Here is a 14,587-nt window from a genome sequence, read left to right as displayed (position 1 = left end):
GGCACGGATATAAATTGCGCATTAACTCGCGTTAGACGCGCAAGACGAGTCTCTTCACTAATTAATCGCACATCCGGATCTCTCGAGCGTCACAGCCGTGAATTGTCACGTTATTAATGCTGCAAAATGGCGCGCGGAAAATCCTCCCCTCCTGATGAGGTAAAACAAAGCGGCCGTATCAGAGTTATATTGCGCGGAATTGATAGCTGAGAGCGTCATTATGATATACATGTATACATATAGATAAATTGGACCGACACGAGAGAGAAAATGTGCCTGCGATCTCTCTGTGTGTTTTGCGCGTAGGCCGATGCATGCTCGCGCGACGAAAGAAAAGTGAAACAATGACGTCAGCTTTAACGCTTCAGTTGCGATCTTTTACCTTCGAACAACTCGAGACAATGGACGCCCAGCGTATGAATACATGCCAAGACCGTGGGTATCGTTGTGTCACAGAAAGAGAGAGCGAGAGCGAACGCGCGCGCGCGCGCACACGTATATATACGTGCTATACATTTATGAAACTCACCCTCTTCTGGCGTGTTCTCTGTGTAACGCGCGTCTTTGTGCCAGGCACGTACACGTGTGGAGGACACGCGCGCGTATAGGTGACACGCCGCTTACTTTTCATCCTGCGGCAGTTTCCTTCGGTGACGATGCGCCGTGGAAACGGATGCAGAACGATAGCAACCGGCGTCGGCGGGGACCGAAGGGAGGATGATATATAAAAGTGGCGGAAAAACCCGGGAAAACGCGTGTTACACGGCGCACTGTTTTATTTATACGCTCGGACTGATATTACGAGGCAATATTTACGCGGCACGCGTAAGTGCGATATCTTATCTCGGGCTTATCAAGGAGTCGCGCGGATACTTTTCTTCTCTATCTCTCTCTCTCTCACACACAGAAATGACCGACGTGTATTTTTCTCCTAAAATCCCCCCGCGCTGCACGAAACACCACACACATCCTCCCGTATAAATGAATCGGCAACTCTATACGATACCCGACTTCTATCCCACGTTATCGCACTCTATGACACACAGACAACGAGAGTCCGGAAGTGTAATATTCTGAAAATATTCTTACTCACGAAAAATATTTTCAAGATATTTTCTTCGGAGAGAGATACTTTTCCGGAAGGAGGATATTCGCCCGAGAAACCTTCTCGGTATAATATTCTCGCCTCGTGTTGCTACTCCGGAGAAAGTTGACTTTACTTTATTGATCGTCGATTATTATTTCGTTACGGAAAATATTACATCAGCTTGAATGGATTTGTACGCTTTGTATATCGAAAAAGATCGAGTATATCGAGAGAGAGAGAGAGAGAGAGAGAGAGGTAAAGAACTCGGTGTGTAAATAGACACATAAATTTTCCTACTCTTGTTACGCGCTCGTATATTTATCTCAACTATCTAACTCGCATCCTCGATATGAGTTTACGTCAAGTGCGATCAATGTAACGGGGCATAAATAGTTCGCTCGAAGTACCTTCGTAAAAACGTACTCACGTATGTACCTGTGCGAGAGTCAGTTGTGTCTTCGATTAATCATTTTCTTTTGCGACACGTCGCAATGAGATCTCTTCTGAATGTATAATTAATATTTGCGCGAGGAAGACGCGCGAGAGAAAAAAACTTTTGCGAACGAAAGAAAGGGCGCTGCAGAATCGATTAACTCTCGCAACGTGCTTTATACGTTCAACGCAGATGCGCGAGAGGTCTAATGAGGCAAATCGAAAGGTGTTTCGAGCGCCCCACGAAATTGATTAATGCGGACAGACAGACGTGAAGATGCTAATAAATTGCTAGATTGTTTCTTTATGCGTGAAAGAAAAGATGCAATAAATATACAAATTGTACATACGAGATGCGAGCCACAAGCATCCCATATAGATTTTCGAATCCAATTTTTGTGAAATAATAACTTGCTTAATTTACATTTCGCGCGTATACTCAGCTCTTATTAGTTAGTTCAGTATTATTTCGCTGATAATAAAAAAAAAAAAGACAAAATGTCTTTGCAAATATTTTATATGCAATTATAAATAACTAGAAACCAAACGCCAACATTTTCCCATTGTTGTTTGTGTAAATGTGATTTAACAAAAGTCTGATGTCAAAGTTCGACTACGAAAATGGATTTATTCATTCCATAGATAGCGTTCTATTGTCATCATTGTACATGAAATAACGTATATGCGTCATCGCGTAAATCATCGCGCGAATTTCGGTTTCAGTGAATTACGTGTATATCGATTATGCATTTTCGATAAAATTTAGAGGTGCGAAGACACGGAAAAAGGAGGACTCTTTATCGAGCATTCTAAGAGGCTGGGGGAATAATCATCGTCATAAATTAGAATCGAAAGCGTTCTCGATATCCCGGACGTTAAGTCCGTGCGAAAGTGATAAGATAAGCACACGTGCACGTGATTATCATGCAGTATGGATTTTTCGAGATCTCACTGTCGCGAACATATGGCCTCCCGTTAACACGATGACTTTTAGAAAAAAAAAAAAAAACAAATAAAAAAAAACAAAGAACTATCGCTCGCACATGATTTTTATCTCAACTGTACACGTATGTAAAGTTGTACATTTAATCTTCGGTCTCACGAACGCGCGCATAAAATTAAAGGTCACAGAGTGAAATACCCGAAAAGATAAAAGTTTAAATTAATCTCAACGACTCGACAATATCGGATTTTATCGGTATTTTAGGAACGAAACAAACTTTTCCAGAATAGTTTTGGAATAAAATATCGCAACGTTCGCCGGCAACTATAAAGCAAGTCGGACTAGAAAGAGTCTTCGTCTTCATTTCCGATATTACGATATACATTGATTAATTGCGATATATACTGATTATACGATCTTATTTGAAGTCGACCGAAGCGCTCGAAGTCGCGCCAAGAGATAGGATCTCTTATCCCTTCTCAGTTTTAAGGACGCTTCACACCCCTCTCACCGAAGACCAATAAAAACGGCCGGCTGACACCACCGTCGATGAAACCACGTGTTACAAGTTAATGAATAAAGTTTCTCAACGTAACGACGTAGAAACGTTTATTAATTAAAACGAACATTAGCATTGTCTTATATCTTATTAAGAAAAAAAAACAAATTTCTCGAAAGAAATGTCATTGGCAAACAAATTAAAAAATTAAATATAAGTCATAAAAATACAAGCAGTGCATTTCCAAAACAACTCACTGTGCGTTCTCTATAATAATTACAAGTTTATTTTCTCGTATCCAGTTATCGGATAAAAAAAAACCGCGAGAGAAAGAGAGAGAGAGAGAGAGAGAGAGAGAGAGAGAAAGATAAGAGAACATAATAAATATTTACGTTAAAGATATCTCGCTTATCGCGATGATGTAACGCAATTTTTTCCTCGCGCAAATTAACAGCGACGAGAGATGTAATTAGGAGATTGCGCGTTACTTCCGGATTTCAAACTAAAGTAAATCTCACGCCGATAAATCTGTAGCTTCTGTCAGATTACTATTTCACTATAAGCCGACGTGTACATAATGCAGTACATCTCCGCGTTTGGATTTGATGTTTAACGTGAAGCTCTGCACGCGTATCCGAATAATTTAAACGGGTGGTTTCTGTACACACAAGAAATCTATCTCTTGTGTAATATCATCTTCGTCAGCGGCGCTCATTATATTTCCGACGTTTGCGGTTTGGCTTTGAACGACAGCGTTGTATGTGTGTGCGTTTCATAGAAACTACGAGAAACTCTTAATCTCTCGAAAACGAAACTCCGATCGGGAGAAAAACAAACTACTCTAAAAACATTAACTCTCGAGTCTCGGAAAGAAAACTGTTTCGTAATATCTTCGAAAGTGTCAATTACTCTTTTTATAAAACTAAATGGGAAAACTCTCGTAGAATCTTCTCTTGAAAAATACAGCCCGGGAATTACTGCAATCAGAACTACGGAATTAATGTAGAGAAGATATACGTGACTTGACGCGCGCTGATTTAACATCCAGAGCATTCTCGCCACCGCTCATGAACGTCGTCCAGAACGCTATAATCCATCGCGTCCTGGCTCACTTCTCCCATTTATTCCCGCTGCTTATAATCCCGATGACACCGGGTCATCCGCGTTAATGGTTTATTCTGCACGGCGCGCATTAACCCCCTCTGCGGAGCGGCGGTCTCGCCTCGCCCGCTTTACCATCGCGCTCCCCAAAGTTCGACCTTGCATCCGATAATTCCTTCGATAATATTGTTTTCGCGCATAATTACCTCCCTGAGTGTAGCGCACGTGGTACTTGCTTGTGATGCTGTTCGTGTGTGTATGTATGTGTATGTATATGCGCATCGTCCCTTCTGTCATGAAATTTTCGTCAGGCAAACTGCTCCCGTAAAACCGATAACCGTCGACATGGTTACGATGACGGCGGCGGGTGCGACCGCATGAAAATTGCGCACCGCACGATGAAAGTTTATTGCAGAAGGGACGAAGGAAGGGAAGAGTGCGGGTAGGAAAAGGGAGAGAAGAGTGAAATCGCAGTGTGTGTCTGACGTCAAGGAAGACGAGCCCGAGAGAACCGAGAGTGCCGCCGAGAACGTCCGCCGGGACGAATTATTAATATACCTTCGCTGCGCGAATTGCGTTCGCGCGGAAGCGACAGGCGGAAAGTTTCTGTCCGCCAAGCGGATCACGGACGGGACGACATTTATACGGTAAACATCCCCCGGCATAGCGCCGGGGTATTAATGTGGCAATAGACAGCGCATTATAAAGTTTGCGTTGTGCCGGGCGACGTCGTATACCGACTGTTTACCACTTCGGCGCTCATCGCCGATAAGACCCGGCTTAGCGGACGAAGTTTCCTATCAATGATCCGCCGATATGGCGCGCGCGGATTTTTCCTTCCTCTATTATCGGATAGAAAAAGGAAAACGAAGAGAGAAAAAGATATATATATATATTCGTTTATATATACATATATATATGTATTGTATATATGTATTGTATATAACCCCTCTGTTGTAGAATGGAAAATTGCGAGAGTCCGACGACTTCGAACTCTGCTCGATAGTTCGAGCTATTGCATTCTCCCTGCGACAGGGTTCAAGGACCTCTATTTATTATGACGATGCTGCCTTGGGTCGTCCACGGAAACTCCCGAAGGGAATCCCCCCTCCCCCCCGTATTGGATTCCGATCTCCTCTACACGTAAAACGAACTAGTTACACAACGGCGAAAACGATAGAAAATGGAGATGGATTGCATTAAAATGGGTTCGGTGAAACACGCACTGATTGATGAAGTGGATATATGGATTCAAAAAAAAAAAAATTGTAAAGCCCCTAACAACTCGCATTAGACAACGTTTTCCGATTAGTGTGAAAAACAAATTGTAACATACGTGCTCGCATACAGATAATCGATATGGCATTTTAATAAATAAAACAGTATGCGCGAAGATAAAGTTTTAAAAGCCGTGTTCAAAAAGTCTCTGATATTATTACCGGTTATTCTACTTCGATGGTGAACTCGCGTGATGTAATGAGATCGCGGTACATAAGAGCATTATCTAAAGTGTTCTATTGACGTGGAAAAATAGTGCAGCGAAGGACAGCGGGAGCTCGCAAAATGCCATCAGTGCTATTACATCAGGTATAAATTGTGCGCAATCGAGTTCCGAGAAGTTATCAGCACCCAGTCATCGTTCTTTTTCGTAGCGATGGACGCTTGTTTGAGGCGTCTGCTCGTTTTGCGATCAATTCCGGTATATCGACGTCGCCCGGTACACAAAGTGCTCAACACGGTGCGCGCTCTCTCTCTCTCTCTCTCCCTCTCTGTAAGAGAGCCGATCAAAGTGCTCCTAAAGTTCATTCCGGACGAATCCACATCGCCCTTCAGACCAGGACATTGAAAGTCGGAACATTTGGGGAATATGACGAGTCGTTGCGCGCGCTCATTACCGCTATCTCTTGCCAATGTCCGTTGGAAATCTTCCGTTAACCTTTTTCGATTTTCGTTTCAAAGTTGCGAATTTAAAAGCTCATGGAGACTCGGTTATTTTCAAAAGAGGAAAGAGAGAGAGAGAGAGAAAGCGAGCTTTGGAAAAAACATCGTTCCCCTGGGAACGCCAGTCACCGAAGCGAACCGGCAACGCGGAGTCCACACACGGATCGGCCCTTTAACACGTCGTGAAATTTTTCGTTCGATAAACTAAACCTCCATCGGCTCGGAAAAGTGGCTCTCGCTCAGCGAGGTGCGAAAAACACGAGCAAAATGCGACTCGCCGTTTGTCAGCAACGACAAGCCGACACATGTAAGCGCTTCGCGTGGAATATATACGGCGCTTTGTACGACAAACATTTCTATTCGATGACGAATTGCAAACATACTATATATGTGTGTGTATGTGTACGTTCAAAACGAATTAATTTCTCATCTCGCGAAACAGCTAGTCATCGCTCGTAAAAAAAACAAACGTTTTCCTCGCTGAAAGTAGCAGAGACTAATACAGCAATAAAGAGAAGAGTTTAACGAGTTGTTCATGTAAATATATAAACTCGGTTAATTACTCGAAAGTTTCGTATATCGATAAGTCGTTAACGTTGTGTGACATATAGGATGAGTCTCTCTTCGCCCTCCCCGTTTGTCGTCGTGTTCGCACGACGTTCTTGAGCGATGGCCAAGTTTCCCCTACCGGCGTTTGCTGTACTCTTCGCAACGCTCGAAATAAGCCCGGCACAATAAAGGAGGAAACTTTCGCCGCAAACAAGTTACGTTTCTTACGCCGCCGTTGTATCTTATTTCGCTTGTAAAGTGCTCGGGGACTGATATTAACACCGGCCTCGCGAACTATATATAAAACATATCTCCCGCAACTTAAGAACTCTTTATTGACGCTGCGGGAAAAATAGCTGTCGCTCTTGCCGCGTTAACTTTTAATATCCAGACAGAAAAATCACATGTGTGTGGGCTATAAGTTGTTGCAACTCTGCAAAACTACACGACGGCTGCATGGTAAATGAAGAGGCGGGGGATGAAATGTTTTATGGGCTGCCGGTTTAAAGGAAAAGCTCGCGAGCTCGATCTCGTTTCTAAAACGTGGATAAGATCAACCTTCGTTTGCGAATGGTAATGGGGGTAGTTTCCGTGTCTGATAACGTTTCCTCCTCCTTTTCCTGAAGGAAACTTCTCCCCCTCCTCGCGCACACACTCGTCTACGGACGGGGCGTGCACGTATGCGGCTTAAAGTGTGCCAGACTACCCCGCAAATTGTCCCACCGAAAGCTTCTCATTCAAGAAAGATCGAAGAAGGCAAGGTAATGTGCAAGGCGGCGCGTACGGTGAATCATTTCGTATCACCATTTTCCGCGAAAAATCAGCATTCCATGAATTTTCCGACGGCGAAAATTTTTATTCTGTCTCGCGATCACATCCGCGTATATATTTTCATATATGTGGAACAGAATGTTATATTCCCGTAGCTTTGACGCACCACACACGCGCTATCTTCTTAAATTTATAATTTATGTACATATAAGGTCGCGGGGAAAATACTACAACGTTATTTGAAACTTCGCAGTGAGAAAAATTCCGACGTCGCGTTTCGAGAAGTTTAAATAACGCAAGTTTGAGGAGGAAAAAATAACGTTATAAATCATCATGTTTTACTAATTTTATCTCTGCATTCTCGCGCGAATCGAAGTAACTGAAGCGTCGTGGAAATGTTACCTATTGTATAAAAATAGGTGAAATATACTCGACACAGAAATAGTGAGAGAGAAAGAAAGAAGCGGTACGTGCCGAAACGCGATTTCTTCTGGATTTTTGTGTTTCCACAGAAGAAAATGCTGCTTTTTCCAATCAAAAACAACGCGGTGGCGGTAGCATCGTCGTCGTCGTCGTCGTCGTCGTCGCGCGCGATTTCGCGCGACAACGCGCGAAAATAAACGTCCGCGTCGCTCGTTAACGCGAACGTAACGGATAGTCGTCGTTTATTGCGAGCATTTCATCTCCATTAACGATGACACATTTCCGGCGTCGTCGCAGCGATGAAACGCAGCGCGCGCGCGTGAATATGTAGTCTCGGCGAGCGAGCGAACGAACGACGACGGGACAACGCGATATAGAAAGAAAGTAGGTCTCTGCCAGAGACGTCGCCATTGAAAGTGTTATATTTCCGCTGATGGGGAGAAAACACTACGGAGAGATTTATAATGACAATGCCGTGTGCACATGTGTGCGGCCGAAAAAAACGCGGGCAAAAAGAGAATTCTCGCGAATTTTGAATAAATTTTTTTTTGTGCAACGCCCGTGTCACATCCCCGACTCGCTCTTGTCGTCGTTGCAAATAAGCGCGTTCGGTGCTTTTTCTCTCTCTCTCGTTGTGCTCTCTAACATCCCCGAAAGGCACACAAACACGAGAGAAAGTCAGGATATATATGTATATGTATATATATACATATATATTTTAAATAGCAAGCCTTTTACGAAAATCAAGAAAGAACGTGCAAAAAATATCGCCGAGATGAACTGTCTCTGTTCGCAAATGTAGTCGGGCAGAGTTACGTTTATAACTGTGAGAGAGAGAGAGAGGAAGTCCGAGAAGGGTTTGAAGAAAAGGAAAGAGAGTTTCTTTTTCGCGTCACGGCACTCTTCAATCACTTCTTGCTCCTCTCGCGGACTTCCTTCCGCTTTTACACTATCGCTTCTTGTCCGATGCTATCATTGTGCTTTTTTTACGACGACACGTTTTCCCACATGCATCATAAAAGCGTTCGCGAATTTTTCCGCTCGCTTTGCGTTACCGCGTCGGCGTATTCGCAACGATCATTACCGTCATTATTCACAAACATCTCAGAGAGAAACGCCTACTCTTTACTACTTGTTTTTCAAATGAAAATTCGCGTTTATCTGAAATTCGCATTTGTCTTCCGGGCGCAATTTTAAAACGAACAAATCGCTCTAATCAAACTGCGAAATCTAAATTTAAAACCAAGAGATAAATGAACCGAACGCGCGGAGAGCCTTTAATCACGGCCACGCGACTCTAATCGCCGTTTCCGCGCGCAAATTGCCGCCTCGTTTTAACGATATGTCGGAATTCTTTGTAATCTCTTCGTCTACCGAATGTCGGGGGAGACTTGATGAACAACAATCGCCGGGGATGTACAACACCGGTTTCCCGTGGCCCAGACTTCGTCCCTTGACTCCGCAAACGGGGGGAAAATCCGAGCTGGTAGTATATACCAGGAGTTTACATAGGTCGTACCACCTGGTGGATACATCGCTGCTCGTCGGTTGAACGACGAGCAGGGCATGAAAGAGGAGGAGGAAGAGGAGATCGAGTCGCGTGGTGGTTGCGATAGTGGCAAATCGCGGTTAGGAAGACGGAGAACGAAAACGAGCGAGTGGCGTGGAGAAGGGAGAGAATCCAGGGGAAAGCGGCAAAAGAGCCGCGGCGGAGGGTGGTGGGCGGCGAGTGGGGTTGAAGCGAGCGGTGGCTGAAGGAGGGAATGACCCCGCGTGCCGGGGTCAACCGTTGCACTATGCTCTCCGTGTCTCTTAGTCATGGACGAACCTCGCTCGCTCGCTCGCTCGCTCGTTCACGTTCTGATATGTACGTTCTGTATATACGAGCGTTACATACACACAGACGATCCGGAAGATACCACCTGAGCACACCTGAGCCAGATGCCGTCTGTCCGTCTCGCTATAACGTCGCCAGTGTGTGTGTGTGTGCGCGCACTGTCGTCGACTCGCCGACGATATTTATGAATACACGCGGGATGCGGGCGAGACGGTAGCGCCGGGCATTATTTCTCGTTATTGTCAGCCAATGTATGTTTAGGATCCCCTCACTCCTGTCTTTAGACAGTATACGTCAGACATTTCTTCCGCGCACGCTAGGTCTCAGGTCTTGAAGCAGAAGTATACACGAGATGAGAAAAAGTAGAAACTCTCGAGTGGAAATATTTCCATCTAGATTCTCACGCGCGAACAATATACGTTAAAGCTCTTGTGAAATGTAACTTCGGGGGTAAGATACATCGGGCGCGCGATATCGCGATGCTGCTATACGTCCCGTGTGTCAAGTTCCAGATTTGCCTGCAAATATGCACCGAGAAACGTAGGAAATAGAACGTTTGAAAGCGTCCCGACGAGACGTTAACGTTCATTTTGCAAGGTATCGACGCGCATGAAAATTAGCAGCGCTGTTATCGCTTGACTAAATGCTTGTCGGATCCGCGTCGACAAATGCAAAAGGGTTCCGATACGAATGCGAACGAGGACAATCAAAACGCTATTTTTAACATCTATTTTTAAAAAGATATTGCGCAAGAATAACACTATCAAAAAAAAAAAAAAAAAAATTGCACGGAACTTGCCTCATATCTTTCGGTATTTTTCCGCGAGCAGCGGATTACGTAGCTACGTCAAGTCGGATTTCGGTATCGCGCGTCGCGGCTCACGACGGTGGAGAGCTTCCGCTTCGCGAAAATCGCTTTATGCGCGATCATATTTCTTGGTCGGGGATCTATATTTTCCGTCTAGAAACAGGCGATACCCCACTAACGCGGTATTAAGTCACGGCGGGGATATATAACTGTGCATCCATCATAAAATCAAGTTACAGTCACGTATACGTACGTGAGACGTTACTACCCCTGTGACGTTTCGATATCGATTGCTTATATGAACGTACAAGGCGTTCGGCGGTCGTGTGTAATAATTGCGATAGACGCAAGACGTCGCGTAAATCACGGTCTCGTAGTCGATAATCGAGCCGCGATGCCGCGCGGCACAACGAGAACGGGAGATGTCGCGATAACGGTAAATGCAAGTCGATCGATTTGCGGTATCGCCCGCAACCGGTCACGGGGTATCGTCGCCCGTCTCGTTGCGCGCGGCTCGATTATGATTCCGACAACGTAGCAAATAGTCGCAGCGGCGCAATTTCTCTACGTTATTTGCTGGAAAATTAAGTGCATCGCGATTGCAACGTGGCTGCCACACTGTTCGGCGAAAAGTGCGAATGAGAATTTTCCGTGGTAAGTATATGAGTTTAGTGGGGTACTTTATGCCGGTCGTCGCACGCCATCGCGGGCCGTCTCTCCAATTACCGCAATTAGCGATTTCATTAGCGCTAATTACATCACGCGTCTAGTATCCCGCTTTCAACCCCGCTCCCTTCCCTTCGCGCGCCCACGTTGTGCCGATGCAACAATGATTGATACACTCCGTGAGCAAAACTTTTTCCGACTTCCTGTTTTTTTCCTCTTGTTTTCTCTATTCTCCCCGGCACGCAAATCCGAGAAAAGGCCGGAAAATCCTCTTTGAACTTTTTCACCAGAGAAGAGTTTTTATCTCCGACGAAAACCTCGTAAAGAAAGTCCAAACGGTTTCGAATCGGCCGCCGCTTCTTGCACGAGAGACTTTAATAGCGCTGTGTATATACGTTGCTCATTTGTTACGCGTGCAAACTCTTTCTGAGATAAACATTTCGCACAAGCGACGCTCAATAATCGCATTAACATACGTGTTATCGCAAACGTAACAACTTATTACCAATCTTCTTTTTGTTTTTTTTTTTTCTATCACGCTTTTCAAAAAAGATGTAAGATTTTAAGAGACTCAGGTTGCTTCGTAAATTTTTCAATAGCGTTACACAAGTCGATCGGAAACTATTTCCACCCCATTTCTTTTCCTCGTAACAAGTTTAATAAACCATAAGCTCGAGAAAAACTGAAGAGAGAGAGAGAGATAGATAGAAAAGACTTACCTGTCACGCTGAGTAGCGACATGGTCGAACAAGATAGAGAAAGATGTATCTCCTCCGGGCTTGTGATCACCTGAATATTCCCCGAGTTGTCTTCAATCGGTCAAGGGGCGCACTCGACGTGGCACGCGGAGATCCGGAGATGTACGAAAAAGTGTGATGCTGCGCTCTTTACGATGAAACACGCCGGCTCGCGCGGATGCACTCTCTCTCTCTCGTGTATATGTACAGACTCTTCCTTTTATTCCTCCTCGTACACTAATAGTCCCTTTTTTCCTCTGTCCTCTTTTTCCCCTCTTTTTTTCTTTTCTCTTTCTCTCTCTTTCTTTCTCTTTCTCTCTATCTCTCGGTGTTTGTTCGTTCTGTGCGTCTCTATCACGTACAATATACGAACGCGGGATACATGTGTGTGCATGCATGCATATATATAGATATATATATATATATAATAATAATACGGTACGTATGTTATATATAAGAGAATGTGATACGTGTCGAGTGATCCGCGACGGTACGGTTTTACGCGCGAATCAGAAGCTAAATTCAAATATTTCGAAAACGGCCCGACTACGGTTTCTTTTTTTTTTCTTTCCTCCAGCTCCGAGTATGTGTGTGTGTTTTCACTCTACTTTCTTGTTTACTTCTTAACAAAAAAAACTTTTTCTGTTTACAGTCTGTCACACAGGCTTGGCCGACGCGGTGAAGCGCGTTCGTGTCCGTACGTTATCACGCTACGCGGCTTATCTGGATCGACGGCGATATACCCTGGTTCCTCCTTCTTGCCTGCCTTTCTCTCTCTCTCTCTCTCTCTCTCTTTGTCGCTTCTGTATACCCCTGGTCCACCCCCTCCCCTACCCTTTTACGCCCGGTGTGTACACTGGCCGATGACCGTACGTGACACGAGTTCCTATGTGCTCGGTTGTAACACTGTTTTCCCCGTAATACCGGCGCGATGACGATCGATCGCGCGGAGAGAGAGAATGACTGTTGTATAAAGCGTAATTTTAGCACCGATTGACTTTACTATCGGTCGTTACTCGATTGCACCAAGAGAATCGCACTGCGTGTAGTCGCGCGCTGTGTAGTAATAGCGTCGTCATCGACTCGATGAGTAATAACGTGGCTCTTGGTCACGCGCGACAATGTAGTCCAGTCTGGCGATCGTGAAGAAAATCGCGCGCTTCCTCGTCGCTTGCACCTGCATCATTCACCCTCGTCTGAATCCGCTTTACTATCATCAGATGATCCTCGTGGTCGTGGTTGACGAACACCGCGGTGCTGGCACGCTGGCAATTGTAGTAGTGATTATTATACGGCAGCGCCGACGACGCTCTGTTGCTGCTGCTGATCCACTGCGACTCGGTAACGTTGCTGATTATTTCAACTCTGTCGTTTCCGTGTCGTATCGCGCGACAGGCACGAGACATCACCGTAGCGTCGCTATGTGAACCCGTTGATCGCCGTTGTCCAACGGCATTGGTGAGGTAAGCTCGGCCGTGTGTTCCCCGCTTCGGTACGAGAGCCCATCGTGCCGCCGTCACCGTCGTCGTCGTCGTCGTCGTCGCCGCGCTTCTCGTTATTATCATAGTAGCGAGAGATGTGCCGAGTCGTTGTCGCGCGTCTCTCGTGCTCGTCAGGGGAACGTGCACCACCAACGACGCCAGGCACGTCGTCGCCGTCGCTCCGAGGCGCGACCGGTCACGCGCATTTCACCACGGTGCCGTGAAAGAGAGCCGGGCCGAAAGACAGAGAGACAAAGAGAACCAAAAAAAAAAAAAGAAAAAGGGGCTAGAACGGGAGCGAGAACGAGCGGAAAGAAAAAACGAAAATCAAAACGAGAAGGAGAAAAAAACCGCGCTCGAAAACTAATCTGGAGCAGAAGATGGGCAAAGAGAGAAAGAAAAAGAACGGAGAGGCAGAAAGAGAGAGAAAGAAAGAGAGAGAGAGAAAGAGAGGAGAGGGTGGGAGAAGAAGAGGGATGAAGGAACGAAGAAGACCGGAAGAAACACGCGACGCCGCGAGGAACCCTCTTGGAGAGTGTCACGTACCGAACACACAGCCGTGCACCGTTCTCTCTCTCTTTCTCTCCCCGTCGCTCCGGGCACCGTCGCTCGCTGCTGTTCACCGCTGCCGTTTCCGCGTTGACCACGGTCGCATTCAACTCGCACGCTGCACTTCGGTCCTCGCGTTTTCGCCGCACGTACGGAGGTACAGAGGATAACGCGCGGCGCAGCCGTTACCCGGAGTGGTTGAAACCGCGTCTCACGCGCGTAATGATAGCGCGGTGCCGCGATCGCGTGCGATGCGCCGCTCGTTCTGCCAACGTCGCCGCGTTAATCTGCTGGAACGTTGTTGCGAACGTACGCGGACTGCCCGACGTCGAGCACTGTGCGAACGAAGACGCTTCCGACACGCCGCCGCCATCTTGCTACGTCAAAGGGGTGACATAGCGCCGGCGTCGTGATAAAAGCCGGCCAGATCCGAGCGTCGCCGGAACCACCCGACTGTTCGTTCCGGCGAGACCACCGAGAGAACCCCTAGCTCGCCGAGCTAACCCTCCCTCTCGGAGCCACTCACGCCGGTCCTTCTCCGCGGTCCTCCTCTACCGCCACCCGCGGGGTACCACCAGCGAGCGCGAGCTGCCTTTTACGACGATGCGTTCGCGCTCGTTCCGGGGGTGCAACGTCTTCGAAAATCGTTGCGGGACTCGGTCCGCGCGTTGCGCGTCGATTATTAGAGTTTGAAAGTCGAACTCGCGCACGTTTCATCCCGTGGGTGTTGCACATATCGATACTTTCGTGCACAAAAGTTTCA

The 14,587-nt window shown here is 46.3% G+C and overlaps 1 protein-coding gene across 10 annotated transcripts in view; it reads right to left on the bottom strand.

Moving 5' to 3' along the window:
• LOC109858754 (protein unc-13 homolog B) overlaps positions 1 to 13,271 on the bottom strand; it is a 168,079-nt gene extending 154,808 nt beyond the window's left edge. For all 10 annotated transcript variants that reach the window (XM_020436332.1, XM_020436372.1, XM_020436323.1 and 7 more), the window contains exon 1: positions 11,777 to 13,271. In XM_020436332.1, coding sequence (XP_020291921.1) covers positions 11,777 to 11,798 — 22 coding nt within the window. In that variant the 5' untranslated portion in view covers positions 11,799 to 13,271. The remainder of the gene's footprint in view (positions 1 to 11,776) is intronic.
• Positions 13,272 to 14,587: the final 1,316 nt, after the last annotated feature.

The sequence above is a fragment of the Pseudomyrmex gracilis genome, unplaced genomic scaffold, assembly GCF_002006095.1.
Source record: "Pseudomyrmex gracilis isolate BER0280 unplaced genomic scaffold, ASM200609v1 scaffold_6, whole genome shotgun sequence".
Lineage (NCBI taxonomy): Eukaryota > Metazoa > Arthropoda > Insecta > Hymenoptera > Formicidae > Pseudomyrmex > Pseudomyrmex gracilis.
Note: the sequence above shows the minus strand (reverse complement) of the source record. Positions and strands in the feature narration are given on the sequence as shown.